Genomic DNA, 21,806 nt, shown 5'->3' with positions numbered 1-21,806 from the left:
TAAATAAAAATTTTAAATGAAAAAAATTTTTTAGATAAATAAGTAAAATTAATTTTATCAAGTAATTAATAAGAAAGCTTCCCTCTCTTGTGAAAGATGTTGTATTTCTTTTGTTTAATTTATTGTATTTTTTTTTAGTTGACACACAATATTACATTAGTTTCAGGTATACAACATAATGCTTCAACAAGTTTCTACATTATGCTCTGCTCACAAGTGTAGCTACCCTCTATCACATACAATGCTATTATAATATCAATGACTATATTCCTTATGCTGTTCCTTTTATTTTATTTAAAGATTAATTTATTTATTTGGGAGAAAGATAGAATGCATGTGCGTGTGGGTGGGGGGCAGGGACAGAGTGGGAGAATCTGCAGCTACTTCCCGCCTAGTGCAGAGCTCAGCCTCGGGCTCAATCCCACAACCCATGAGATCATGACCTGAGTCAAAATCAAAGAGTCAGACACTTAACTGACTGAGCCACCCAGGCGCCCCTGTAGTCAACAGAATCTTAAGCTAGATATTTCAAGCAGAAAGGTATTTATTATATTTAATGCAAGAGCTTACTGAGTAACCGAGGGGCTGAAGGAAAAGGTGAGTGTAAGAGACAGTAACCTGGTGGCCTGTAATGAAACATGCGTGCCTCTTGGTGTCCAACCCTTGTGGATACCTCATCCCTTAAAACTGGACTGGCTCTAGGACTTGTTTTAACCAATAAAATCTGTGAAGTGACACTGCACCAGCTCTGGTCCTAAATCTTTAGGAAGACCTGGCATCATTTGCTCTTGCACTCTGGAGAAACTCTCTGCCTCTAAGAAGTCCTGCTACCCTAGGGGAGAAACCAGTTGCAGAAACTACATGGACGAGTGGAGGCACAGGACTAAATAGGGAAGACCTGAGGAGGAACCCAGCCAATTGTGAGAACCAAAGCCACAGACATATGACCCATATTGAACTCTTCCAGCCAGCCTCCAGTTATTTGAGTTACTCTAACCAAGGCACCAGACAAGTAAGTGAAGAAGCCATCTTGGATGGCTCAGCCCCTGCAGGCACCACATGGAGCAATTATGGAGTATTCCCTCTGTGGCCTGTTCAAATTTTTTGACTCACAGAATTAGGAGAAATAGTAACATAGTTACTCTTTGAAGCCCCTACGGTTTTGAAGTAGTTTGTTACACAGCAATAAATAACCAGAAAAAGCTCCCAAACTCTGAGGGAAAAAAAAAAACCTTCCAAAGTCATGTGTGTTATTCTTATATTCTGCCCATACCCCACTCCATTTCTCATCATAACTCCTATAAAAATTAAGAGCAAGTGTCAGGGTCACCTGGGTGGCTAAATCGGTTAAGTGTCTGCCTTTCGCTCAGGTCGTGATCCTGGGGTCCTGGGATCGAGCCCCACATCGGGCTCCTTGCTCAGCGGGGAGTCTGCTTCTCCCTCTCCCTCTCCCTCTGTCCCTCCAGCTTGTGTTGTCTCTCTCTCTGTCAGATAAATAAATAAAATCTTAAAAAAAAAAAGAGCAAATATCAGAAGCAAGCTGCAAGAGCACTTAGAAGGAGCAGACATAGGTAGTTCTGCAAAAGGGTGGAGATTTGGGCAAAGTTTTAAGGTTCTTTACAGGCTCCAGAACAGCCAAACCTTTCTTTCACCTTCTACAGGTAGTTTATTTTGTCTCTGGTTTTATTTTATTTTTATTTTATCTTATTTTATTTTATTTGTCTCTGGTTTTAGAAATCATCCTAAGTTTGTACTTACTTCCATTTTTCAAAGCAGACTTACTGAGATTTATTTTACATGCCATCAAATTGGCCATTGGAGGTACAATTAAATTGGCTTCTCTGTTTGTTTGTAAATTTATAGAGTTGGGCAACCAAAATCACAATCTGATCTGCTCCTTATTTCTGTAGATTTACCATTTATTGACATTTCACATAAATGGAATCATACCATATCCACTTTTAAAAGAAAAAGGATCTGTATTTGTTTTTACATAAATAATATATGCTTGTTCTTAAAACTTCAAAAAAGAAAAAGAAAAAAATATTTTAAAAAAACCCCTCTAACCCCACTACCAGGAGCTAATGACAGTTAACATATGGGTATACATAAAAAAGAGACAGTAAAGTTGAAACCTTTAATTGTGGCCTACAGGCCCTGCATGATCTGGAGTCTTTCAACATCAGCTAATGCCTTGTTCCCACCCATCTCTGTACACTCCAGCCAAACAGGTTTTATTTCAGTTTCAAGAATACACTAAGCTCTTTGCACATGCTATTTATCTTGCCTGGAACGCTTCCTTCACCCTTGGAATTGAGTAGCTCTTTCGCCTCCTTTGAGGAACTATTTAGACCTTATCTCTATAGAAAGGTCATCCCTGATTACCTTGCCTAAATTAGTCCCAAACTCAACTTCCTTTTCATATGTTCTCTTCATACCACCTGATTCGATCTGAAATTTATTCATTTGCCTGCTTTTATTTTTGTTTATTTATCTCCTCCATTTGATTGTAAATTTCATGAGGGCAGAATGGCCAATATCAAATATGTTTAGTGCTATATCCCGAACACCTCTCACCAAACAGATTAAATATTAGTGGAATGAATGAATTAAATAAAACCCATTATCCTCTCTGTGCCTCAGTTTCCTCATCAAAAATGGGAAAAAAAATTGTACATTCCTCATAGGATTTTTGTGAGCACATAGTAAGCACTCAGTAATTTTTAAAATTATTATTATCATCATCATTTTGAAATCTTTTGGGAAGATTTTTTTTTTAATGTTTTATTTATTTATTTGACAGAGAGAGAGAGCACAAGCAGGGGGAGCTGCAGGCAGAGGGAGAGGGAGAAGCAGGCTCCCCGCTGAGCAGGGAGCCAGACGTGGGGCTCAATTCCAGGACCCTGAGATCATGACCTGAGCCGAAGGCAGACGCTTAACTGATTGAGCCACCCAGGTGTCCCTAGGAGGACTTTTTTGATTGCTTTATTCCCTCTGGAATTTTCGGTTTTTATTTTGGTTTTTCAGTTTTCTTCTCTTCAAATGTCCTATTTCTTTGGGTTGTTTAATCCTAACCTCTTTTTTGTAGCTGGTGTAGGAAGAAGGCCTTGAGTCTTATCTCCCATCCTCTACACTGTCTAGAAGACCAAGGAGAATACAGAGTGGGGCCCAAGATAAAGAAGATAGGGAGGGTGTAGATGTCCGGAACTGTTGCTCTATGCCTTCAAGAGAAAGGCTTGTTTCTCCTTATCACTCTTTTTCTTCGCTTTATCTTTCTGAGCCTATTCTCAACTGTAGAGAAAGGTTTTCATGGCCCTTAGGAATGGCCAAGTTTAGGCTGTTTGTAGTGAGGTTTGAGGCCATAGGGATTTAAAAAAATAATATAAGATCCCTTGAGATTCAACCCAGCACAATAAATCCAAGAGTTACACCTTAGAGAGTAAAGACATGATTCCTTAGCAAAGAACAATGTGCATTATCTGAGCTGTTCTCTATACGTATCTCTTCAAGACTTCCGAAAGTAGACCACTAACCAAGGTCACAATGCTACTGCTCACTCTCTCTTTCCATCAAGGACATGACTAACACATAGAGTTGTGATGTGTCTCTCTATCCCAATGACCCTACTCTCCTACAAGTAAATTAGGACAAGAAGTGTTTATATAAGGATCAGGAAAGTGTTCTGGAAATGGTGGTGATGGTTGCATCACAATGTAAATGTAAAAGTACTGAATGTCACTAAAGTGCACACTTAAAAATGGTTAAAATTGTAAATGTTATGTTATATTTTACCACAATAAAAAAAGTGTTCTTTTTAATGCAGCTACCCTAGTTTTCGTAAAGTATCTTGAAATAGAAAAAAAAAAATCCTTTGAAAGATTTACAGTTCCATATCAAGAGTAAACTAGAACAGGATCTAAAGATAAAATTTCACTGTATCTTTTTCCTCCTTTTTGTTCTACCTGAACCAGGAGGCATGAAGTAGCAGTGGGTAAAAGATACTACATTGAATTTTAGAGGCTGGACCAAATCTAAGCTGGATTGATGAGATTAGACTGAATGAGAAGTTGAGTTTTCATCCTCCAGAACAAATTCTATGTCTTAACGTTCCCCTTACCTAAAATGTTAGCAAAGAAAACACATGACAGTTTGTCAGCATTGCTCCTGCAGAACATTTATAACCATTTCCTCAGTCCTGCAGCTATTTGGACAATTGTACCTTATTATGTGTAAATCCACACCTGAACTTCATAATGAGCGGGGTCATATTTCCCTTACCTATTCATATACACTAATGTGAAATTATAAGTACAGTCTAGCTTATGGCATTTAATTTTTATACAAAGAAGAAATGTATAACTTCATTAAAAAAACAAAATTTTCTACATCTGCATTGTCTTCAAAAACCCTTTCTGGCATTCACTGGTGATGATGTTGCATGTGGATAAAATGTCCTAAAACCACTACCAGTGTTATTGTTTACTCATGCCATCAAGTGACAAATTTTATGATGTGAAAACTAAGCTTGAGTGAATGTATGCAACACTAAATAATTCTGAACCCCAGAAGTTTATGTCACCAAAACAGTGCAAAAAAGAAAAATAATTTCCAAATAGTCAGTGGAATAAAATTACAGCCTAGTTTTCCTAGTTCTGTATTTATATTTTCACAATCAGTGCTTCTTCAGTTTTTATGTGGTTTAAAATTATTATTACATCTTCCTTTACAAACCTTTGTACATAGCTTTTTTCAATACTGTTTTATTTGATATTGCTTAAATTCTGTGTATTTAATTTGATTCTACTATTTGTAGCTAACTTATAATAGAAATACTGCAATATTATGAGGATTTAGAAATTTTATAAGAAGTTCCTTGATTGGAAAAGGTAAATAAAGGGCCCATAGGCAGGCAGAATTCAATTCCCTTCTCTGAACTCTGAAAGCTATTTATTTGTTGCTTTATGTTGGTATATTTTACTCCTTCTCTTGTTATATAGATATTTTTGTTCCTTGAACTCCTATGGAGGGTTAGATAGTATCTGAGATGTTCAATAAATATCTGCAGTTGAATATGTTTGTTAGTTAAAACAAAAATGGGAGAACTACATCACCCAAAGATAAATTACTACCTAGAAGAAACATGCTTAGGCAGGAGAGAAGAAGCTAAATATACTAGAGAACACAGAAGGATTGTAGCCAGAACAGAGGAACAGGAGAGGAAGCCGACAGAAATATAAGAACCAAAACAAAGTCAAAAGACAAGATTGCCTGGGCAGCATGTTATAGTCTAAATCAAAGAAGGGACTCTTTTTTCCTCGTAGGACATAGGTACCAGGGCAGTGGAAAACCTAGCTTGTGCAGTAAGATCAATGAGGACAACACATGATTTAAGAATTGGCTAAGACAAAAGGGAAGAAATAGCCTAAGACATAGTCCTACCCCTCCAGGAATTTCAATCATTTTGAGTCCCTAAGTGATGAGATTCAACTTCCATTTGTATAGTTTACTTAGTGTGATGGTTTGTTCTGTGCCAACTTGAATAAGCTGGATCACATTTCCCAAAATCCTCTTCCCTGAAAGATTCCAAATTAGAGTTGGTCAGAAGAATTTCAGAGAGATTTGGAAGGTGGAAGTGAAGTGGCAGCCATTACTCTGCAGGTCCTTGTGGTTAGATGCTGGAAGAGACAGATGTAGAGGACCAGCAGGTTTCAGCTTGTCTTCATCGTCCTCCAATCCATACCTGGCTCTTCTTCCCAACTTTTGACGCTGTTGACCAACAGTGGCCCCAGGCCCTCCAGCAGATGCTCGGCAGCTGATCCACAGGGGTGCTAGCTGAATGGAGGCACAACTTCCCAGAGATCTCCCCATAAACCTTCCCTAGTCAGTCCTATTTTGGCAGTTGGACATGTTTGGTTGCTTAGATTGACTCCTTAGTTCCTACCTCTCTCATCTTCTAATGTGTTTCTTGGACCTTCACTTCTCCGGTTCCTGCCACGATTGTGAAAGAAAAAGAAAAAAGAAACTCTCCTCCCATAACTCATAGCGGTTCTGCCTCCCTGACTAAAAAAGTTATTAATTTCAGAAGAAACTGAGCTGACTAAATAATTCTCAAATAATTGTTTTAGGTTTAAAGTCCCCATTTAAGAGTTTTCCTTGTTGTTTATAGTAGAAATACATGAAATTAGGGGGACCTTACATTCATCTAGTGTGAAGTATGAAATGACTAACTCTGACTGGATCTCTGATCTCAAAAATCTTCAAACTAATTAGGGAGTGATATTTACCTAAATGTATTATATAGATATATATGGATACATATGGCAGGTATCATTGTTTGGCTAACTAAATTCCTATTGACAACCCTTTCCTCACTTGCACTTTCCATCAAGGAGTGGCTATGCAACAGAATATTGTCCCACGAGATAAAACGAGAAGTCTGCTCAATGTGACTTTTGGAAGAATTTTTTGTTTCCTTTTTCTTTTTTTAAGATTTTATTTATTTATTTGAGAGAGAGTACAAGTGGGGCAGGGAGGTGCTGAGGGAGAGGGAGAAGCAGGCTCCCCCCTGAGCAGGGAGCCTGCCTCGGGCTTGATCCCAGGACCCTGGGACCATGACTGAGCTGAAGGCAAAAGCTTAACTTAACCAACTGAGCCACCCAGGTACCCCAGAACTTTTGTTTTCTAAATAAAAAGAGATGGACCTGCATAGTTTATCCTTTCATTCTATGCCCTTTTTTCCTACCTAAAGTTCAGATGTGGTTCCCAGAAGAGCAGTCATCTGCTTACAAATAGACAAGCCAGCATGAGGAAAAGGTCAAGTAAATTGAAGAGACACTGACCCCAAAGTAATCAAGCTGCAATGCCAGCATCTCTCTCTTAATTTCTTTTGCATAAGCCACTACAGCAGAGTTTTCTGTTAATTAGAGCTGAAAACATTTTCAATTGAGACAATATGTTAATTTAAAAAATGAGTACTACAGAAAGTAGTGTATATAGGATTTTAGAATAGGATGATGAGGCCAGGAAGAGACCTAAGAGGAGTAACTAGATCTGGACTTTAAAGAAAAGAAAAAAAATTAATAAGCAGAGAATGATTGAAGGGCATTTCTGAGGAAGATAATGGTATAAAGAAAGGCACAGGGAGAAAACATGAAACATAAACCAATATTTTAACTCATGCATGAGCTAACGAAGTTTCTATACTGGAGTGGTGCATTGAGAAAATAAAGAAGGAAAAGTTACTAGGATAATGTAGTGACAAGAAATATTTACTAAAGGCCTGCTTTGTATCAGGCACTGTATCCTTAGGACACAGTCATGAATAAAACCAAGCCCCTGCTCTCTTGGAGTTCGATTCCACTGGAGATGAAGGTTAAGTTGTGAGTGATGAAGTAGAGGCAAACTATTTTTAATAAACGATTTTCTACCCACGAACTTGGTAATAAAGGAAAAGAGAAAAATAGGTCCACTGGACATTGTAAATATAACAAACATAAGAAGTCTCTGGAGACATCTGGGTGGCTCAGTCGTTGGGTGTCTGTCTTTGGCTCAGGTTATCATCCCAGGGTCCTGGGATCGAGCCCCGCGTCAGGCTCCCTGCTCTGCGGGAAGCCTGCTTCTCGGTCTCCCACTCCCCCTGTTTGTGTTCCCTCTCTTGCCGTCTCTCTCTCTGTCAAATAAATAAGTAAGATCTTAAAAAAAAACAAAAACAAAAACAAGTCTCTGAAAGGTGAAAAGATTACAGACTGGCTAGAGACTTTGGGACCCAAGGAATGACACAATGGTGAATTGTCTGCTAGGTTTTCTTTTTGCCTCATACATCTTGAAATAGGTGCTGGAAAAGCCAGCAACTAGAAATTTCAACAGACACAAACAAAAGCCTGCTCTCTACAGCCAATGAACAAGGAAAGGGGCAGCCTAGAAAGACAGAAAAGCTTAGATAATTATTACCCTTCTCTAACCAAACACCAAGGACAAAACTGTGGTCCTACCTTCATGACAAAAGAGGGAAACTTGAAACATCAGGAAGGAAGAAAGAACAATGGAAAGAGTAAAACTATAGGTAAATACAACAGACTTTACTTCTCCTCTTGAAAATTTCTAAATTATGTTTGATGGTTGAAGCAAAGTTATACTTTCTGATGGGGTTCTTGGTGTGTGTAAGGGAAATATTTAAGACAACCATCTTATATATAGTGGAGAGTAAAAGGACTAAAAGAGAGTTAAGGTTTCTATACTTCACTTAAACTAGTAAAATGTCAACAAAAGCAGGCTATGGTAAATTATGTATGTATAATGTAATGCCTACAGCAACAACTGAAAAATTTATACAAAGAAATATACTAAAAAACACTATGGATAAATCAAAATGGAATTTTAACACAGGTTCAAATAACTACAGGAAGGTAGGAAAAAGGAAACAAAAAAATATGAGAATTAAGCTCTAACATATTGATGATTACATTAAATGTAAGTGGTCTAAATACACCAATTAAAAGACAGAGATTGGCACCATGGATTGTAAATATGACCCAAATGTGGCACCTGGCTGGCTCAGTTGGTAGAGCATATGACTCTTGATTTTGAGATCATGAGTTCAAGTTCTACATTGGGTGTAGAGATTACTTAAAAATAAGAAATTAAAAAAAAATCTTAAAAAAACCCACCATTTTAATCTTTAAAAAATCTTTAATCTTAAAAAAAAAGAAAACCCAACTGGGGCACCTGGGTGGTTCATTCATTAAGCATCTGCCTTTGGCTCAGGTCATGATCCTAGGGTCCTGGGATAAAGCTCTGCACCCAGCTCCCTGCTCAGCAGGAGTCTGCTTCCTCTCCCACTCCCCCTGCTTGTTCTCTTGCTCTCTGTCTCTCTCTCTGTCAAATAAATAAAATCTTAATAAACAAACAAACAAACAAATAAATAAATCAAACCCCACTATCTGCTGTCTGCAAGAAATCCACCTCAGATATAAAACATGTTAGTAAAAGACTAGAAAAAGTCATACTGTGAAAACATTTATCAGAATAAAAGTAGGAATAGCTATATTAATATTAGATAAAGTAGACTTCTGAGCAAAAAAAAATTACCAGAAATAAAGAGGAACAATAGATAATTATAAAAGTCGATAAAGAAGGGGTGCCTGGGTGGCTCAGTCTTTAAGCGTCTGCCTTTGGCTCAGGTCATGATCCCAGGGTCCTGGGATCGAGCCCCACATCAGGCTCCCTGCTCCGCGGGAAGCCTGCTTCTCCCTCTCCCACTCCCCTTACTTGTGTTCCCTCTCTTGCTGTGTCTCTCTCTGTCAAATAAATAAATAAAATCTTAAAAAAAAAAAGTTGATAAAGAAAATACAGCAAAAACATAACAATTATCAAAGTATATATACCAAACAACAGAGCTATAAAATACATAAAGCAGAAATTGATATAACTGAAAGGAGAAATAGATAAATCTACAACTATAGTTGGAGACTTCAGTATCTTTCTGTCAACAATTGATAGGACAAATAAACAGAAAATAATGAAGAATATACAAGAACTCAATGACATCAACCAACAGGATAGGATATAAATTGACATTTATTGAATTCTACTCAACAAAGCAGAATAAAGGCACCTGGCCGGCTCAGTTGGTGGAGCATGTGACTCCTGATCTTGGGGTTGTAAATTCGAGCCCCACATGGGGTATAGAGATTATTTAAAAACAAGAAAATCTTGAAAAAAGAAATAGCAGAATACACAGTCATTACAAACATATGAATAGACCATATCCTGGGCCATAAAACAATCCTCAAAAAATTTAAAAGAACTATCGGGCACCTGCGTGGCTCAGTAGGTTAAGTGTCTGCCTTTGGCTCTGGTTATAATCTCAGGGTCCCGCATCTGGTTCCCTTTTCAGTGAGGAGTCTCCTTCTCCCTCTCCCTCTGCCTCTGTCCCCACTCATGCCCTCTCTCTCTCTCTCTCAAATAAATAAAAAAAATAAAATCTTTAAAAAAATTTTAAAGAACTAAAATTATATAAACTGTTTCTGTCCCCATTTGCAAATAACATGATTATGTAGAAAATCCCAAGAAATTACCAAAAAACCGAGAGACAAAAACAAAAACAAAATACCCTCCTAAAATTAATAAATTAGTTCAGCCAGGTTTCAAAATACAACTTAAACATACAAAAATCAATTCTATACAAAAAATTAAATACTTAGTTATAAATCTAACAAACCACATATGGGGCTTGTAGGCTAAAAACTACAAAATGCTAATGAAAGAAATTAAAGGTTATTTAAATTAGTGAACAGACAAATTGTGTTCATGGATTAGAAGACTCAAACTAGTAAAGATATCAATTCTCCTCAAACTGATATATAGGTTTAACATAATTCCTATCTGGGGTGCCTGGGTGGCTTAGTTGGTTAAGCATCCAGCTCTCGATTTTGGCTCAGGTCATGATCTCAGGGTTGTGAGATCAGGCTCCACATGGGCTCTGCACTGGGCATGGAGCCTGCTTAAGATTTCTTTCTCCCAGGGCGCCTGGGTGGCTCAATTGGTTAAGTGTTTGCCTTTGGCTCAAGTCATGATCCCAGAGTCCTGGGATTGAGCCCCGCATCTGATTCTCCCTCTCCCTCTGTCTGCTGCTTCCCCCTGCTTGTGCTCTCTCCCTCTCTTTCTCTGTCAAATAAATGAATAAAATCTTTTAAATAAATAAATAAATAATAAAATAACGAAGTTAAAAAAAATTCTCTCTCTCTCCCTCTGTCCCTCCCCCACCCTCTCTCTCTTTCTCTCTCTCTCAAAAAAATAATAATTCCTATTAAAATCTCAGGAGGATTTTTCTTTTAAGATTTTATTTATTTTTGACAGAGAGAGACACAGCGAGAGAGGGAACACAAGCAGGGGGAGTGGGAGAGGGAGAAGCAGGCTTCCCGCGGAGCAGGGAGCCTGATGCAGGGTTTGATCCCAGGACGCTGGGCCCATGACTCGACAGAAACACACAATGATCAATTGGACAAAATAGACAAGTAAGCTCACACAAGTATGTTAAAATGATTTTTGACAAAGGTAAAAAAGCAATTCAATGAAACAAGGATAGTTTTTCAATAAAAGTGCTGAAGCATTTGGATATCCATAGACAAAAAATATGAACCTCCATCTAAACATCATCTTACCCAAAAATTAACTCAAAATTGATCATAGATTTAAATATGAGATATTAAACTGTAAAACTTTCAGAAGAAAACATAGGAGAAAAGTCTTCGTGACCCAGGGCTTGGTGAAGAGTTCTTAGACATGACAACAAAAACATAATGTATAAAAGAAGAAAGTTGCTAAATTGGATTTCATCAATATCAACAACTTTTAGTCTATGAAAGATCCTGTAAAGGAGATGAAAGGACAAGGTATAGACTGGGAGAAAATATTTGCAAATCACATCTGACAAAGAATTCTTACCTAAAATATAGAAAGAGTGCTCAAAACTCAGCGGTAAAAAACTAATCTAATTAGAAAATTGGCAAAGAACATGAAGAGACATTTCACCAAAGAGGATATACAGATGGTAAATAAGCACATGAAAAGATGTTTACTATCACGAATCATTAGGGAAATGAAAATTAAGACCATGCCTGTTAGAGCAGTAAAAAGAAAAACTAGTGACAATTCCAAATGGTGGTGGAGGTGTGGAAAAACTAGATGTCTCATACATTGTTGGTGGGAATGTAAAATGCACAGCCATTCTGGAAAATAGTTTGGCGATTTCTTAAAATCCTAAGTATGCAACTGCAATATGACCCAGTAATTGTACTCCTGGGCATGCATCCCAGAGGAATAAAAACTTTTATCTACCCAAAACATGTACAGGAATGTTTATAGCAGTTTCAATTGTAATAGCAAAAATCTGGAAACAAGCAAAATGTCCTTCAATAGGTAAATGGTTAAACAAACTATGTCAATCTATACCATGGAATATACTCCGATATAAAAAGTAATGAACTTTTGATATACAGAAAAATTTAAATGGGGGCGCCTGGGTGGCTCAACCACTTCAGCGTCTGACTTTGGCTCAGTCATGATTTCAGGGTCCTGGGATTGAGCCCCATGTGGGCTCCCTGCTCAGTGGGAAGTGTGCTTCTCCCTCTCCCTCTGCCCCTCCCTCCGCTCATGATCACTCACTCTCTCAAATAAATGAGTAAAATATTAAAAAAAAACTTAAATGGATTTTAAAAGCATTAAGGTGAATGGAAAAAGCCCATCTGCAAAGGTCATATACTACGTGATTCCATATATATATAATGAAACGAAATGACAAAATTATAGGGATAGAGAAAGATTAGTGATTGCCAACAGTTAGGAATTGCAAGGGGCAAGCGGTTGGGATGACTCTCAAGTGCTGGTAGCAGTAGGGAGATATTCATGGTCATGCAGAAGTGAAAAAGAAAGCATTGTAGAGACATGGGTTATACACACATACACACACAGATGAGAAGACACTACAAATATTGTATTTCTCTCCTTCTCCTGGCCCCATTCCTAACTTCCTAATACCTATAAACACAAGCAGAGTTTCCTTGCCTTAAACAAAAAACTTCTCTTGAACCTTTAGTATATATACCTGGCTTTTTTACTTTTATTTTGAAATAATTATAGATTCACAGGAAATTGCAAAAGTACTATAGAAAGGTCCTGTATAACCCTTCACCCATTTCCTCTCGTGGTTACATCTTAACCAACTATAATACAATGACAAAACCAGGAAACTGACACTGGTACAATGTCTAGTTCTATGCTATTTTTGTCACATGCATAGATTTCTGCAGCCACTACCACAATCAAGATACAGAACTCTTCCATCACCATGAATATTTCCCTAGTGTTACCACTTTAGAGTCATCCCGTCCTCTTCCTCTTACAATTCCTAACTTTTGGCAATCACCACTCATTTCTCCACCCCTAGAAGAACCAAAGGCACAAAGATAATAAAAGATATCACATTGGTAGGCCTATTGACCAGAACAAGTGATCATTCCACTTTCAAAGCTATACTTCTCAGTTACCCAAATCAGAAGGTGAGAGTGTGCAGGAAAATGAGACAGAATGGATGAGAAAGAAGAGGATGAAAAAGGAAAAAAGGCACAAGACACAGGCAGAAAAATAAAGAGGAGCACGGTTCATGGACATGTGGGATGAGAGAAGCCTTAGCCAAGACTGGATGTGGCCTAGCACTCAGACTCATTAAGGCTTCTCTTAGCCCATGTGTCTGAGAATGACTCTCATCTACCCATTGTTAAACCAGCTCAGTGGTATCTCTAGCCGCTGTCTTACAAACCAGCACGTGTTGGTTTCTCCCATCTAAAGGGCCCAAATTCTAAATGCTTATTGAAGCTAAGGGAAGCCAAGGGAAGATGAGCCTAGGCCAGATTTATGGCATCTCTGACTGCGCAAGCTCTTTGATTAATGCCCTTCATCTTCCTCTTATTCTTGCTAACTTCCCCATCACGAGGCTTGAAGGATCACACATAAGAAAAGTTCAGGAATTGGGGTTCCTACTCAGGAGCTTAAGGTATGTTATAAATACTGCATATTGAGGTAGGGAATTATGTATATTCTATGTAAAAGATATGAAGGAAGGGATTATCATTACTTAATTTTGGGGATATGTACCAAATCTCATTTAGAAAGATTTCCATTAAAACTGTGGAATGTATTTTAGTCAATGAAAACATGTCAGTGCTTTTAAATGTTAACCTTTAAGTACATTAAGAATTCACAAAGTCAAAACAAAAACAAATGTCTTTTAAAGTGTCTTTTTATCTGTTTTCTCAGACTAAGGGACTAGGGAGTTTTCTACTTGCCCCTTCCTCTTATTCAACAAGTATTTATTGAGAAAAAAAAATTTATTTAGTGCCCGCTAAATGCTGGGCACTGATGACTAAGATTGTGCCTATTTCTTTCTTTCTTTTTTTTTTTAGTTTTATTTATTTATTTGAGAGAGAGGGAGAGAGAGCACACTAGCAGGGGGAGAGGCAGAGGGAGAGGGAGAAGCTGACTCCCCGCTGAGCCAGCCTTGGGGCTCCATCCCAGGACCTGGAGATCATGACCTGAGCCGAAGGCAGACGCTCAACCATCTGAGCCACCCAGGCGCCCACGGTGCCTATTTCTAAGCAGCTTAAATATTAGTCTGAGGGACCGTAAAGGAGAAATTATGCCACAGTAAGATGAGGTTGGAAACCTTTCCAGGGGTGATTTTGGGGTTGAGTCTCTTAAAACTGGGAGTTAAATAGAATGGGCTGATGGTAGGGACCAGCTGGGGAACGGGGTGGGGTAGAGGAAGGTCGTTAGGAAATTTGAAGCTGGAAATACTTTCGAGTCGAAAGACAGAAGGTGGAAGAGGGAGTTCTGGCTGCTTTTCCTTCCAGCATCTTTTTCTAATTATGAGCTCCTTGGTCCCTGGCACTGCTGGCCCCCTGCTCCACCTAGAGGTGGTGTGGGACCACACCAAGGCACAAGAGAATTGAGAACTGACCGGCTGGCACCTTGTCTTGGTCGCTTGACTAGATGTGTGATTTGGGTCAGGTTGCTGAACTTCTGTGAGCTTGTTTCCTCATCTGTAAAATGGGGATAGGAGCACCCTGATAAAATGAGAGACTGTGAATCAAGTTCCTTCCTGAATTCATTTAGATCTCCTTCCCCGCCTCACCTACCCGCTACCCCGCCCCCTTGCTTCAGTTGTTTTGGAAATTGTATTCTTTCTCCTTACAGCTTTCTCATTGCCCTTTAATCTCTATCTTGCTGTACTTTTCCTGGCATCACCTCCCTAAGAAGACAGAGTACGGGGGCCGGGTGCATCAAGCCCGCCTGGAGAGGGGAACAGGCTCTCCATAGTTCCGAAAAGCTCTCCAAGTGGCTCTGCTGAGTGCAACCCTCCCTCCTCCCTCACCACTCCCCCTTTTCCTCCCATTCCGAACTGCTGCTCCCAGGGATCCTGGGCTTTTGTTCTCTGGAGGCTTAAACTACCACCTGTTTTGCCCTGACTTACTGTTTTCAAGGGTTTTGCTTGTTGTCTATAGACTAACACAAATTGAAATTGCCAAACTTAAAGACACCAAGAGCTAAGTTTGTACTTTCTATTTTTGACATTAACACGGAAACATCAATGCTTTTCCATTTTCCCTCTATTTTCATCTTTTCTGAGGCCCACCCCCCACTCACAGTAATCCTTTTTTATTTGTTCTATCATTTAGCACTAATATAATGTTATCTTTTAATATTAATTATAATTTATCTATCGTATGTGTTTTCCCTACTTGGTTTAATGTTCCTGTAGCATCCTCCATAGCAAAAGTCTCTCAAAATTGAATATGCATAAGAATCACCTGGGGGTCTTGTTAAAATGCAGATTATGATTTAGCAAGTCTGGGGAGATACAGCCCATGCTGCTGGGCCCTGGACCATACTTGGAATTGCAAAGCCTTTAAAGGCTTAGAACAAAGGAGGTGTGCAAGAAATGGTAGCTGGATGATGCCTTGGTCTGTCCTACTCAGTGTCTTGGAATTTTCTTCAGTACATCGTTCTCCACTTTTCCTGTGCACGATTTATGGCTAACGCCTGGTCATCATGCTTTTGTGTTGTTCACTTTCTTGTCTTTTTCAGTCACCAGTCTCATCTAGAAATGGGTCACTTTGGGAGTACAACAGTAACCTCCAACCTCTTTCTACTGTCATCTACTTTGTAGCAAGCAAGAATAACTTTTTAAAGAATCATCTTTACTTTCTTGCTCAGCAACATTTAGTAGCTCCCTAGCATACATCATATCAAACTCATTTGGGATGAGAGGCTTCAGGACCTCTCTCTAACCTTTCCCTCTTCATTGCTAGTCAATTTCTCTTTTTGCAACACTTGGAACCCTCAGCCTGTTGCTGAGGTATGATTTAGTCTCTTGAAATTCCCTGCGGGACAATTTGCATTGGGGATGTCTTCATCCCTTTTAAGGAAGTATCTCTTTCAAAGTATTCTTCTCAATTTTTACCTACTTTAATAAAGCTTTCCCTGATTTATTCCCAGTTGTGAGTTCTTCATTTAAAGGAGTATGCACTACATACCATTCTTTATATATTTTAATATTTTTAAGCTTTTTCATATTTTCATTCTGTTTTAGACAGGAAGTATTTATGCTTTTTGTTCATGGTTGTATCCCCAGCACTTAAAAATGCTTGACACACAGTAGGTACTTTTGGGGGGGGATTCAGTGAAGCATGAAACAAAACTTAAGATTAATTTTTATTAATTTTCAAAATGCCTTTTTATTTACTACATGTATTGGGAACCTGGGTGAATGTTAATGGTTAAGTAAAATTAGATAATTCTAGTAACATAGTTCTGGTGCAGTAAAAATATTAAAGTATCAATTCATATTAGAAAGCTGGGCATGTTACTACCAACGTCTTAAAAAATGTATTAGCTGAAGGATCAAAAAATAAAATAATTTTAGAAATCCCTTGAAGAGTATTTTAAGAGACAAAACATGTGAGGTTTAGCAACACTTCTACACTTGACCACCACCCAGCTACAATTCTACCAAAGAAATACGATTTAGATGCAGCTAAAATTTAGTCTGGGCCCAAACCCACATCCTATCTGAAAGACTTACGCTTTCCTGTTACTGTTTTTTTCCCTTCACATTTTGCATTCGTTAGGATTGCAGTTTTAATAGTCCTTGGTACTTCAAATTTAAAAGAAAAGAAATAGGGCTTTCTCGTATTACAATGTCAAGGAAAAGGCCCATTCAGCGAGGTGTAAGAGGCCTACAAGCTGCACACCCTGCAACAGCCTCATGCTCCGATTGCATCTGTGGGTTTTTGTACAGTTCTTTTTTGGATGGATGGTGCAAACCGCGCAAGTGCAGCATTAAAGCCTCCCCACCCTGGGAAACGATGCAAGAACATGCAGCTCAGGCTGCCAGGTTCTCCCCAACACACAGCCAAGGGCTGGAGGCCCGGATACCCGCCCCCAAACCCGGTCCACAACAATCGTTTCCTCCCTCCCCGCCTTTTACATACAGTACACATACAAATACACACACGCAGAGTAGCCAGCAGGGGCGGGCCGGGCCCGACCACTCTGCAAACCGCAGGGGGGAGCCGCCGCAGGCCGGGCTGTTTTCGCCCACTCCTGTGTTCCTTCGCCCCAGTATCTCTCTGCACTTGGCTGCAACTGCTGGGCAAAAGCCAACTTGGAGATCTAGCGGCTTCTGAAGTTCCGCTTCCGAGCCACGCACCTCAGGCCGGTGCTGCGTTGCCCCCCCTCCCTCGGCCAGCAGTTGGTCCCGCCCCAGTGCTAGCGGGCGCCGAGCGGGAGCCGCGCGGGAGCAGCGCAGCGACGGCGGCGGCAGCGGCGGCGGCGGTTGCGATTCGGTGCCGTTGAGACGCCTCTGCGGCAGCTGGTGGCGCAGGTGGCTTGCGTGGACGCGGGCAGAGGCGGCCGGCCCGCCACCGCAGCCTCAGCGCCCGCGGCCCCGGCAGGTGAGCGGGCGGCGGGGACTCGCCCCGCCCCCCCCCCAGTGGCCTCGCTCCCGGCTGTAGCGGGGAAGTGGCCGCGGCCCGCCCGGGAGAGCCGAGGGGCGGCCCGGGGCTGCGACCGTCGGGAAGCAGGTTGGGGGAGATGTCGGGTGTGGGCGGGAGGGGGACGTTCCCCTTTCCTGTGCCATCTTTTTCCCCCTCCCCAGACCCCCTCCCTCTTGGGGCTTAAGCCCGGAGAAAAAAGCCAGAGGAAGGATGGGGCGGGAGAAAGGGGAATTGGGGGCTGAGAAGCATCTCAGCCTCAGGTGGTGGCGTCTTTTCGGTCGTCGAGCGGTGGAGCTGCCGAAGCCTGGAGGGGTAGCTACCGGGCTGCGGAGGCCGCGCACTCGCGGGGGAGGAGCGGGAGGCGGCTCTCCCCTCACTCTCCCACCCCCTCCCCTCCCCTCCCCGGGCCTCCCCTCCCCCTCCCCCGGGCCTCCCCGTGCGGCCCCTCCCTTCGGGTTTCTGAGCATTAACCGCCCTCGGTGCTGTCCCTCGCAGGCGCGTCGGGACGCCCGGAGGCATCTTCCCCCTCCCGCCGCCCCGGGAGCCTCGGCCCCCGTCCGCCCCCCGGCATCCCCTCGCCGTGCGCACCGCCGCGCCTCCTCCCTGGGCTTCAGACCCCCGGCCTCGCCCCCGAAACATGACTCGCGATTTCAAACCCGGAGACCTCATCTTCGCCAAGATGAAAGGTTACCCTCATTGGCCAGCTCGAGTAAGTGATTGTAGCCTTCGCACTTAGCGGTGCTGCCTTCCTCAGGGGCCTACTTCTTACCCTTTCTCTTAATTCTGTTCTCGAGTCCTTGTCCCCCCTTGCTTTCCTTTGGTCTCGTTTGTAACCTTTCGTTTTAGCTTTTTGCCCAGGAATCTCCCGTGGAATTGTAAAGATCCAGGTGTTTCTACTTAAGCGTTTCCCTGTGGGTTTGTTTTTGACAGACTTGGGCAGGTTTTCTTAATAGGAAATATTTAAACGTGATGCCAGTTAATAATGTTCCATTGTAGGTGAAAATAATCAAGGTTGGATTTTATGTTTACCGTTTAATGGAACATTGACTTCTTAAAAATTTTAAGTAAAAGGCAGAGTATCAGTGGAGTTTATGCAGGCTCTTGGGTGTCAAAGATGTGATTAAATTGGTTTCATAGGGATTTTTTATGTTTTGTAGTTGATGAGGCCTTGTGGATTTGCTTGTTTAATACAGAGATTCAGGACTGGATATTTTTGAAAATTTTACAATAAGTTTTTTGTAAATTTATTTTCACGTTTGTATTCGTGAAGTTTGCCTTATGACCTTGAAGAAGTTGTTTTACCTCTTTGTTTCCCATAGGCAAAAGAGCAGTAGACCCAGATTCCTAGGTTCACATCTAGTGGTACAGAGAGGTAATTAAAGCCCAGGATTTTTGTGACATTTAACAGTTGAGACTAATACCTAAACGCCATTTTCAGAAGAAGAGGTCTTTTTGTTAGCTTATGGTAGGACTCGGGTTCTAAGATCATGATAGAACCAAAAAACTGTTGAGATCCATTAGATTAGAATGCTCAAGATCTTTTTTAAATACAAATTCTAAAGTTGTAATTTCCACCAATTTATTCTCCTTTGAGGAGTGTGTTTCTTAAAGACAATTAAATACTGTATTTTTAATTATGTCAGCTGGGAGAAAACATAGCCATTGGTTACAGAGACTCATGTAGTGTGTTTGCTGACTGCTGTGCAAGTATAAAATGTTTACTGTTCTCTTGATTTTTCCCATCCAGTTCTTGCTTACAGGTTTCCTTCCTAAACCTGGAAAGAATTTTACTCCCCAGTCTATTAAGTCTACCTTTTTACTGAAGTCTTATCTTGAACAATCTTTACTCCTAATTCTTATCTATATATTTGACACTCTAATCTATTTCCTTTGCGGTAACATTTTAACTCTTAGGTTCATGCTTTGATTTCCAAATAGATTATAAGGGTTTTTTGTTTTTTTAGATTGTAAGCTTCTTGAGGGCAATAGACATAAACTGAATTTCTTCATGTCCCCCACAGTCCTTAGTATGTAATCATGTACATACAACACGATTTCTTTTTTTTTTTTTTAAGATTTTATTTATTTATTTGAGAGAGAGAGAATGAGAGAGAGCACGAGAGGGAGGAGGGTCAGAGGGAGAAGCAGACTCCCTTCCGAGCAGGGAGCCCGATGTGGGACTCGATCCCGGGACTCCAGGATCATGACCTGAGCCGAAGGCAGTCGCTCAACCAACTGAGCCACCCAGGCACCCCACAACACGATTTCTTGTTTGAATAGAGGAGAGGGAAACTGGGCAGGTTTAAGGCTTCTCCAGGATACTTTTTTTCATGGTTTTAACATCCTTATTTATTTTGAGTTGTTACAAAATCTGAGGTTATAGGGTATATCTGTATTCACATTTTGGTGCTACACTACAGTTGAAAGCCAAATGAAAACGTTTAAAAAGTTATCTGCTTTTCTTACAAATTGTCCTCTTCACATGCTTCATTGTGTTAGATGATTAAGAGTTGATACTGCAAGCAGAATAAGTAGCCTTAGGAGGGCCAGAGTATTTTCCTTCTCTAATAAGTTCTGTGTTCAACAAGTTCACTTGGAATGGGAAATTTTTGTCTCTTCTTTTTTTCTTTAGAAGCAGCTGAATTTGGTTTGATATTCTGTGTCTCGAGAATTACATTCCTTTTTCTATCTTCTCTAATTTTAACAAGTTATGTCTTTGCTTTAGAGAGATTAGGGTATTTATTATCATCTGTGAAGATGACAGTTGTCCGTATTTTGATTTTAATGTTTTGTCTCTATATTTCAAACTTCCTTAATTTTAAGTTTTGCATGTTCTTGTAGTCCTCTCTCCGTAATAATTGTTTTTACAGTCAACTTTTTAAAAATTGCCTAACATTTATTAAACTCCGTAGGTGCTCCACATTTAAAACTGTTTGCTAGCAGAAAGAAGCAAATGAACTGGGTTGACAGAAAATATCCCTTAAGGGCCCTAAGGATTTTCACAGTTCTTGGGGCCTTCTCATGGTTGAAATGACCAGTATAATGATGGTATGGGTGAGGAAATTAAAGTCCCTAAGAGTGTTAGGTGATAATGATTCTGTTGATGTCTGAAACCTTCAGACTGAGAAACAGTCAAATCACTTTCACTGTCTTTTCTTCAACATGGTAATGCATACAGAGCCTAGTAGGTCCTCAGATGGTCTGCTCCCTTCTTAACAAAGCTAATTGATTTTTTAAAATATCTTTGAAATTAGGAAGGTTATGACACAAATGTTATTATGAAGTTAAGTAATGAAAAAATGGAAATGTTAAATTCTGGCTTGATATTACTGCCTGATGGCTTTACCTTTTTGTCTGCTTTTCCTTTATTGTTAAGAGAAAGTAACAAGTATTACAGATATGTTAGACATGAATGAAAAAGGAATAGAACTTCATCTGATTCTGCCATGTAGGTACAAGATCTTTCTAGAACATGTGTTCCAAACTTTGAGAAATACTGCTTGAAACTTTCATTAATGTCTGCTTTTACATTTCTCTGGCATTTGTGTAGCCTCCCTGCAGAAATATCATTTAGGATTTTTGAACGGGTTCGGGCTCCCTTATCTGAAATGCTCGGGATTAGATATGTTTAAAAAATCGAAATTCGAGGTAACCATGGTACATACAGTATATATTTTGCTCCCTCTAGGCTTCTAGAATGGCACATGGTAATCTAACAGAGTATTTTTGCAGAGAAGCATCAGTAGAAACATTGGTGGATAAAAGAAATGACAAAATAGCTTTAGTGTCAGTCCAGGTTTTGTCATCAAATGAATTTTGAGAAATATTTTGGGTTTCAGAACTTCTTGGGTTTCAGAACTAGGATAGGGATTAGGACCTATAGAACTGGTCTACTTTTATAAGACCCTTTTTGGATGTCTTGTTCTCACTTTATTCTGGTGTGTTGAGGTGTGTGTGATTTAAAAGATTTTAATTTTTCTGATCTTTCTTTTAGGTAGATGAAGTTCCTGATGGAGCTGTAAAACCACCCACAAACAAACTACCCATTTTCTTTTTTGGAACTCATGAGACGTAAGTCCTTTTTAGCTCTAAAGGCAAGTCAGAGTTAATTTCATAGGGTCATTGAGCATAAAATGAAAAGTAGAGACTACTTCAAAGAGAAAATAGTAGAGTAATAATAGGAAACTTTTAAGATCATCTCTGAATTTTGGAAAAAGTCTTCCAAGTTTCCCTTTTAAAATTTATTTTTAGGGC

General features: G+C 40.0%; 1 protein-coding gene across 8 annotated transcripts in view; it reads left to right on the top strand.

Annotated features, from left to right (window-relative positions):
- The first annotated feature begins 17,332 nt into the window (after positions 1 to 17,332).
- The window catches only part of PSIP1 (PC4 and SRSF1 interacting protein 1), a 40,249-nt gene continuing 35,775 nt past the window's right edge, over positions 17,333 to 21,806 (top strand). For 6 of the 8 annotated variants that reach the window (XR_010407789.1, XM_045882436.3, XM_045882435.3 and 3 more), the window contains exons 1-3: positions 17,334 to 17,510; positions 18,048 to 18,261; positions 21,547 to 21,623. Coding sequence is in view for 7 of the 8 variants with exons in the window: in XM_045882436.3 (XP_045738392.1) it covers positions 18,190 to 18,261; positions 21,547 to 21,623 (149 nt within the window). In the remaining variant the exon portion in view is untranslated. Of the gene's footprint in view, positions 17,511 to 18,047; positions 18,262 to 21,546; positions 21,624 to 21,806 lie in introns of all 8 variants that reach the window. The other 2 variants (XM_045882437.3, XM_045882434.3) reach the window with 2 other exon arrangements.

The sequence above is a fragment of the Mirounga angustirostris genome, unplaced genomic scaffold (genome assembly GCF_029215605.1).
Source record: "Mirounga angustirostris isolate CCGP_5_RB_7025 unplaced genomic scaffold, mMirAng1.0.hap1 SCAF_15, whole genome shotgun sequence".
Classification (NCBI taxonomy): domain Eukaryota; kingdom Metazoa; phylum Chordata; class Mammalia; order Carnivora; family Phocidae; genus Mirounga; species Mirounga angustirostris.
Note: the sequence above shows the minus strand (reverse complement) of the source record. Positions and strands in the feature narration are given on the sequence as shown.